Genomic DNA, 8,716 nt, shown 5'->3' with positions numbered 1-8,716 from the left:
AGTATATAGGGACTGGACATCCATGGTGAAAATAAAGCGGTGGGGGTCAGGGAACTTAAAATCATCGAAAAGTTTAAGAGCGTGAGAAGTGTCACGAACATAGGTCAGAAAGGATTGAACAAGGGGGGATAAAACCGTGTCGAGGTATGCAGAAGTGTTTACACAAGGGCATCAGTATCGATAACTGACCTACCCTTGCCAACAACCAGACAGACTATTTATATAATGGGAGGAAAAACAGTGACAGCAGGAAGAAGCGAGTCGCAGGTACTCAAAATCGGTGGGGTGCAGCTTCCAGTGTATTTCCGGGTCTATCCAAATAATGAGAGAACTATCCTTGGAATAATCACCCTAAGGGAAACAAGAGCTGTTATAGATTTGGGAAAGGGAGAAATAGTATGGACAAGCCAGGAGCAGCAAACATATACAACTAACAGAGTACACAACATAGCCACCATAGCCACAGCCATCCAGGTCATCAGAGACTGAAGCCAGGACGATGTCCATGGGTTGCTTTGTCAGCATTTCCCAGCAGTATGGGCTAGACACAAGCAAGATTGTGGTCGAGTAAAGATAAACCCAGTTAAAATAGAGGAGGGGCCTGCATAAATGCCATAAGCAGTATCCTATAAAAACGGACACACAACAGCTGTTCCCAACGTAACGATAGTTAGGAATACTGGAATGAGTCCCACAAGCACCATCCTAATGGGTAGGGGTGGGGGGGGGGGAGGCACACGAGTGCCAAATGGAGATAGAGCAGGAAGATGACATTGGTGTGAAGAAAACAGCTCTGGAAGAGGAAGCAGTGGAATTTTTTATAAATGGGTCTTGGAGGTACATAGAGGGGAAGCCACAGACTGGGTGGGCCAAGGTGAAGGATTAGCTTCAGGGGAACCGCCAGGGGGTTGCTCATCTCAGGTGGAGGAACTGGTCACTCTGATAGGAGCACTGTGCTACAGTACAGGCGGAGAAGCAAATATACATACAGACAGCCAATACACCTTCGGGCTGGAGCATGACCATCTGATGGCATGGACACGATGCCGATTTGTAACCTCAACATGGGCAGGCGTTCAGCACGGACAGCTAATGCAACAACTGCTGGAAGCAGTGACTCTGCCAGCAGAGGTGGCAGTAACTAAAGTAAAAGCTCACCAGAAAGGGGAGAGCAAAGGAGCAGAAAGGAAGTGAGTGGGCAGACATCAGTGAGAAGAAGGCAGCAGAGGAACAAGATGCAATTGAAATTGCAAGTGTGCAGGAATAAACGACTGAAGTCAGTTTAGTAAAATTATATGAAGAGATGGAGGCAGAAGGGAGGGAGAAATGGAAGAGAAGGGGAGCAAAGGAGGGACCAGATGGGAACTGGACCCACAGGGAGGAAGGAGTCATAGTGACACCACTATGCTTCAGGCAGATACTACTTAAGTTATATCATGGGGTGATGCATCAGGGAAGGCAGAGCACGACCATGACCCTCCAGCAGGACTGGTGGTGGCCAGGGATGGGCGGGGATGTTTGCCGCCGTTGTATCATTTGGGCCTAGCATAACACTGGTACGGGCAGAAAGCTACAGCTGGCAAATCAGCCTCGGTTGAGGGGACCCAGAGAAAACATCCAGATGGACCACAGGGCCCTGCCAAAAAGCAGGAGGAAAAGTCACTGTCTGAGGATTATGGATCACTTCACCCAGTGGGCAGAGGCTTTCCCAACAAGGGACTGTACTACTAGCATGGCTGCACAGATTCTAGTTCAGGAATTCCTCCCACGGTGGGGAACCCTGGTCCAAGTGGACTCTGATCAGGGCTCACATTTCACAGGAATAGTGATGAAGGAAATTTGCCAACTGTTAGGGATTCGACAACAGTTCCAAGTACCCTACCACCCTGAGAGTTCAGGAACAGTAGAAAGAATGAACTGAACAGTCAAGAACGCCTTAGCCAAAGCTATAGCTGAGACAGGATAGACATGGCTTGATGTATTACCAGGAATCATTCTGAGATTGCAAACAACCCCAAACTTCATGCTGGATCTCAGCTCCTACAAATTATTGATGAGGCGAGCAATGCGATTCCCTTATGGGGTAATTATGGGTTGCGATGAGCCTGGGGCTTACAGGGATAGAATGATACAGTATGTGGAAGACCTTTGTAACCACCTTAAAGTGTTGAAGGACCAAGCAAAACAACAGCAGCACATCGCTGATCAGAGAGAACCGGAGGGAAAGAAGATAGTCCTCCCACAGCTGGGTGAATAAGTCCTGGTGAGGGTGCTGCCTGAAAGGGCAGGGTCTGCCCTTAGGTGGACGGGAGCACAGACGGCATTTCCTCTCACACTTGGGCCAGTGTGCAGACTCAGCGAGGCAGCCGGTGGAAACACTGGACTCAGGTTAATCCATATCACTCACCTTATTGTTGCTCCCACGGACAGAGCGGAGGATCACATGCACCCAGCAACCGTGTAATTACAGAAAACCTAATATTTGAGCACCAGCCGACCACACCAGACCTGACCACGGTTGATGGAAACACACCCACAGGAAACAGAAAGGTAGAAGACACCAAGAGCATGGCAGAAACTAGTGAATTACATGCTGCAGTGCAATGGTAACAGTACTCTGTAATGAAGGCTGGTGCTGAAGGTACATGATTAGTTGAATAGTATAGAAAAGATACTGGGAAAAATAGATGGGGAGGGATTTAAGTTAAAGCAAGGTCATCAGGTTCCACAACTTCGATGGCATGGCAGACTGAGAAAGATTGCAGTCACCCTCAGCCTGAATGGGGAGTGAATACAAATGACCTGGGCTCTCCCAATCAGCGGTTGGGCCAGCAATCGACTAGACAGTTTGGAAGGGGGTGCCACCGGGGAGAGGTCCTTGCAGTCATTTAAATAGAGACCACCCCAATCCCTTCCTGTACAGGGAAGGGCCTGTGAGCTTGATGTGTCTCTGGAAGGAGAGAATTTTAGCTACCAAAGAATGAATGGGTGAAGAGAAGGAATGTGATCAAGCTGCATTCTGCCAACAGGGAAAACGCCAACAGGCATACAAATGGAGCTGCACTTCTGAAGACTGCTGTTCAAATTTCTGGAACAATCTCTTCGTTAAACATTTTGTAGACAACCATTAGGGATGCTAGGGTAGATGTAGATGCACATAGAGTAATTGGGAGGGTTCTGAAGCAGGGCATTTTGGCTTTCCTATTTGAGTAGATTCTCCTCAAGGTTGGCCTTTCCTGCTACAAATTTATTTTGTCCAGGAGGGCCAAGAGGAGGGATTGTTAGGGCGTTTTTGGGGTTAGGACATTAAGTGAGGCTACGTCCACATTAAATTGGATAATTTTGAAAACACCGGTTTCGCATAAAAACGATAGGCGTCCACACCAGGCATTTTTAAAAATACCTCCGTCCACATTAAAACGGGTATTTGGGCGAATCTCCTCCTATTGGGCATGCGCAGGACACATCTACAGAAAGCAAGCAAAGAGGAAACGGTATACTTGGTGCACGTTTGTCCAGTTACAGACTAGAAAAACTTAACAGGAAATTGCCAAACAACTGACAGTTGTTGGCTCTCACGAAGGAGGACTTTAAACTAAAAAAACTACTGGAGCGTATGGAGGTAACCAACAGGGAGTTCACGGACAGTATGACACGGCTGACGACAAACATTGAAAAACTGACTAACTGTGTTGCAGGGGGATTTGCAATGATGAGGAATATGATGGCTCCTCCCCCCCCCCCCCCCGTACTTTTCACTGTCACAATACCAGCCTCACAGCCACTACAATAGCTACGCACACGGACACACAGACCCCCGGGTGGCCCCACCAACATCTTCCCCACTTCCACAGAAGGGTCACCCTGGAAACATTTCCTACAGTCTCTTCACTGATGAAAGGGACGACAGCTACAACTAAATGCAATAGGGCTTGTTACTGGGCAAAAGTGAAATTTGCTGTTACCTCATTTGTTAGCCTTTACTTTTGCCATGTCTTTCTGTATTATTTTGCTGTATTTAACATGTGCAATAAAACGAGTTACTGTGCAAAAGTGATTTTATTTTTACCCGAGTATAAGTGAAACTTACAATTTTCTTTTTTTGGCCTTAACATTTTCACGTCTATGCCAAACATAAGCTACTACTTAAAATTAACATTTTGGAAGTAGTGACAATTGCATCTATTGAATGTTTGCACAAGCAATACATTAATAAAGCACCTCGTTAAATGTATAAAACATGTCTGCATCGGTGTTATCTTGTAGTCCCATACAAAATTACATTAGACTGTTACACATCTATTGTCAGATATTGTTGTTGTGGTGTTGGAGGCTGCGTTCAAGAAAACAATGAAATGCCGCGCTGCTGCCACTATCTGGCACGTCATGACAGCGTTTTTAAAAAGCTCCGGTTACCCCGTACACACACCACCACCCAACTGGCATTTTCAGATTTAAACACTCTGGAAAGAATTTTAGAAAAGCTCCGTTTTTGGGGGAGGAAAACGCCGTTTCAGTGTGGATGGAGGGTCAAAATGAAGAGAAAAAGCTTCGGTTACAGATTTATCCGGTCTAGTGTGGACGCAGCCTGAATATTGACTTCAGCAACCAATCTTCAGATTTGAATATGCATTTAAGATTAAATCTAAAATGCAACTCTGAACAATGGGTAGACAACACTGATTTAAATTCGTTATTTGTGTGTATTTGAGCGCCTGTGTATTGGTGGGAAGGAGGGAGGTGTGAAACGGGTGTGTGGTTCAAAGAAAACATTTAATGTGGATTTATTTGAATTGTTCTGAAGTTTTCTTTGATCTTTAGCACATAAAATGTCATGTAGGGCTGGGCCAGGCAGACCTTCCACTGAAAAAGGGTCTCAATAGGATGCCTGCTGTATCTGGTTTTGTCCAATAAAGAGGCTGCTTCATATCTACCAGTACTTCTCTCTGGTGACTTCATTCATGCAACAACAAAACTGATGCACAGTGCAGAATGAGATGATCTGCACTTTGCCTTCAACATTTAGCTTAATAGGTGATAGCTGCACAGAATTTTGGAAACATCTGCATCATTTCCACGAAAGCATGAATACTCCAAATGCTTTTCAAGAACTGGTCATGCCAATGAAGAGAACACATTCAACTTCAGGCAAGCAAGGGCAGTTTCAAGAGATCCTCTGAGCCAGTAGGTGCTGCTTGAAGTTCAAGACAATTTGAGCCAGTTGTACCTTCGGAAGAGTTGTATTGTATGTAGCGTTACTCAGATGGTGTTTCCAGCTCTCCTCTTCTTCATCTGGATCTCTTGGTGGATGCCCTTCACCTTTGCACCTGAATGAACTACAGGAAGTTGGAGGAGACAGAATTCCAGTGAACTTGAAGAAATGACCAATACAGACCTCTTTTTAAGCGTATACTATATCATACTCTTAAAAAAACTAAGATTGTCAACCAGCCCGATTAACTCCGTGGTAATAAATGGAAAGGAAGTGGAAGCAGTGACGGATTTTGTCTTCCTCATTTCAGAGATTTGTAGAGATGGTAACTGCAGCCACGAAATTAAACTGCGCTCACTTCTGGGGAGGCAGCAATGGCAAATTTAGATAAAATACCGAAGAGCTGAGACACAACATTGTCTACAAAGATTTGTACAGTCAAGTCGATGGTATTTCCAGTTGTGATGTACAGCTGTGAGAGCTGGACTATTAGTAAGGCTGAATCCAAAAGAATCAACAGTTTTGAACTTGAATGCTGGTGGAAAGTGTTAAGAGTTCGTTGGGTAACAAGAAGATCCAACAAGTCAATAGTTGAAGAAATACAGCCAGACTGCTCACTAGGAGGCTTGATTATGAGACAACAGCTCAAATATTTTGACCAGATCATGAGAAGACAGGATTCCTTGGAGAAGACTCTCCTGTTAGGGTAAAACAGAAGGTAAAAGAAGGAGAGGATGACAGAGGCTACAATGGATAGATAATGTTACTCAGACAATGCATATGACCTTGGGGGATCTTAGAGAGGCAGTTTCCAACAAGAAGGTTTGGTGTGCCGGAGTCCATGAGGCCACGAAGAATCGGACTCAACTTAACGACTGAACAACTGTTCTATGATGGCAGACAGTTACATACAAGATCAGATAGTTGAGGGGGGGGGTAGAAGAGGCAACCAAAAGTGAGAAGAACTAAGATGAAAAGTAATCTTTGTTCACATTTGATTCACCTTAAGACCTAGGAAGTAAACCCTAGTTGTTTTATCACGGACATCTTTAATTATCTCTTTGAAACAGTCGACTGTCCCTGTAGGCTTCAAGGTGTCCGCCATCATTCTGGTGCCCAAGAGAACTGGCCTAAACAATTACTGCCCAGTGGCACTGACTTCAACAATTATGAAATGCTTTGATTGTACAAAATCCCACATTCCAGCTACACTAGATCCCTTCCAAGTAACCTACCGCTCAAACTGGTCCACTGATGATGCAATAGCCTCAGCCCTCCTCTCCCTCCTGTCCCACCTAGAAAATGATGCCTCATACACCAGGTGTTGTTCATTGACAGACATTAGCTCAGCGTTCAACAGGATCATCCCTTAGAGACCAGTGGGTAAACTGTGCTTGTTGGGACTCAGTATCCCTCTCTCTAACTGGATTTTGTACTCCTTGAGAAAAAGATCCCAGTCAGTCCAAGTCGGCAGTATCATCTCAAGCTCCATCACACTAAGCACTGGTGCCCCCACCATCCTCCATCCAGGGCTGTGTGCTCAGCCCGCTGCGGACCCAAGACTGTACTGTCAGATCCAGCTCAAACCCCATCATCAAATTTGCTGATGATACAACAGTGGTTGGCCTCATCAGCAACAATGAGTCAGCATACAGAGAGGATTTTCAAATAGCATGAGAATTACAACTTGAGTCTCAACATGTACACGACAAAAGAGATGATTGTGGACTTCAGGTTAACCCCTCTCCATTGCACATCAATGGATCTGCCACGGGGAGAGTGAAGAGTACAAAGTTTCTTGGTGTGCACGTAACAGGTGATCTATCCTGTCCCAGAACACCACCTCACTAGTCAAGAAGGCACACCAAGGTCTACAATTTTTGAGGAGATTGAAGTGTGCAAAGCTCCCTACCCCACCCCCATTGAATTAACTTTCTACAAGAGAACTATTGAGAGTGTCCTGTCTGGCTGCATCATTGTTTGGTACGGAAGCTGCAAGACCCTACAGAGAACAGTAAAAACCGGCCTCCCTACCCCTATTTGTGCTATTTACCAAGAGAGCATTGTGAACTAAGGGCCTGAAACATTGTTGAGAATCCTTACCACCCATCCCACAATTTCCTTGACTCACTACTGCATGGAACATACAGAAACATCAGGACTGGGCCTGCCAGACTGGATAACAGGTTCTTCCTTCAGCCCACGAGACTCTGGCCACTGAGGTCTCATCACTAGGACAGCAAGCTGTTTACCTGTACTGCGCACTACATGCATTTTGAATTATATCTTATTAATTATTTATGGTAATATTTTGTTTTATGTGCTGTGTGTGAAATGTGTTTTTGGGTTCACCGTGATCCAGAGGAACGTTGTTTTATTTGTTTGTATGTACATGCAGATGACAAACTTGGACTTGAACCACTAAGCTCCAATCCATTTCAACTTTATACAGATGAAAACTAAAGAAGCAAAACAAAAACATTTCAACTATGTACTGTATATTAGATTGAGAAGCATAGACAGGGTAGACAGTCAATCCTTTTCTCTGGTAAGGTTGAGAAAACAAGGCAGGGTAGGTTTAAGTTCAGAGGTAGGAGGTTTAAGTTCAGAGGTCGGAGGTTTAAGGGGTACTTAGTAGGCAAGTTGATTCTACCCCCACACAGAGGTTGATATCAGGAACTTTTTGCCAGTTGAGGTGATGGTGTTAGATACAATTTTTACGTTTGTTTAAATAGCAAGGCCTAGAAGGATATGGTTATAATGTAGGCAACTGGAATTAGGGTAGATGGGCAAAAAGGTTGGCATAAACGTAGAGGGGTGAAGGACCCATTTCTGTGCTGGAAAACTGTGTCGATATGACTCTCTATGACACTAACATTTCCAAAATGATAGTTGGCCCTGAATTACTACCCAGGCACACAAAACTTCGAAGAATAATTTACAAGTATACCTGACCATGTAAAATGTTCCATCTTCAACAATGATATTCTTACAAAGAAACCAAACAACTCAAAGCAAGGTTACATATTTAATGTCATTACGTTAAATCAGCTACAAATTAAGGCTGTCTGAGGGCTTGTTTTCATCAAAAGCTACTGGAAGCAAGTTTAAAATGGGCTTCCAATAATAGTTCCAATTATGTGAATGACACAGCAACCCCAATACACAGTTTAAAATTCTCACATCTGTAATTTACTGATGTCTGATGTCATCCTCCACTTGCTGAATGGCATTCCTCAAACCTGGAAGATCTGCAACAATCCACGTCTTGAATCCAAATAACTGCAGATAGGATTAGATCAAGCGAGTGACATTGTGACCAGCCACTTCATCCAAGGCGAGCACACTAAAAACATCATTGAAAAAGCTGGGATGGTACTTGCAGGCTCTAGTACAGTCAGGGCTATAATTCACCTCAAGAATCTGTGGTTGCATAATCGTTTTCCCTGGAAGGTAGATACAAATATTTGATGTGGAGGGTTAAAAAAACTTTCCAGTTGTATT

General features: G+C 44.4%; 1 protein-coding gene across 2 annotated transcripts in view; it reads right to left on the bottom strand.

Annotated features, from left to right (window-relative positions):
- Positions 1 to 4,051: 4,051 nt before the first annotated feature.
- The window catches only part of ttll12 (tubulin tyrosine ligase-like family, member 12), a 47,021-nt gene continuing 42,356 nt past the window's right edge, over positions 4,052 to 8,716 (bottom strand). For both annotated transcript variants that reach the window (XM_072267855.1, XM_072267856.1), the window contains exon 14: positions 4,052 to 8,658. In XM_072267855.1, the coding sequence (XP_072123956.1) occupies positions 8,507 to 8,658 (152 nt within the window). In that variant the 3' untranslated portion in view covers positions 4,052 to 8,506. The remainder of the gene's footprint in view (positions 8,659 to 8,716) is intronic.

The sequence above is a fragment of the Mobula birostris genome, chromosome 9 (genome assembly GCF_030028105.1).
Source record: "Mobula birostris isolate sMobBir1 chromosome 9, sMobBir1.hap1, whole genome shotgun sequence".
Lineage (NCBI taxonomy): Eukaryota > Metazoa > Chordata > Chondrichthyes > Myliobatiformes > Myliobatidae > Mobula > Mobula birostris.
Note: the sequence above shows the minus strand (reverse complement) of the source record. Positions and strands in the feature narration are given on the sequence as shown.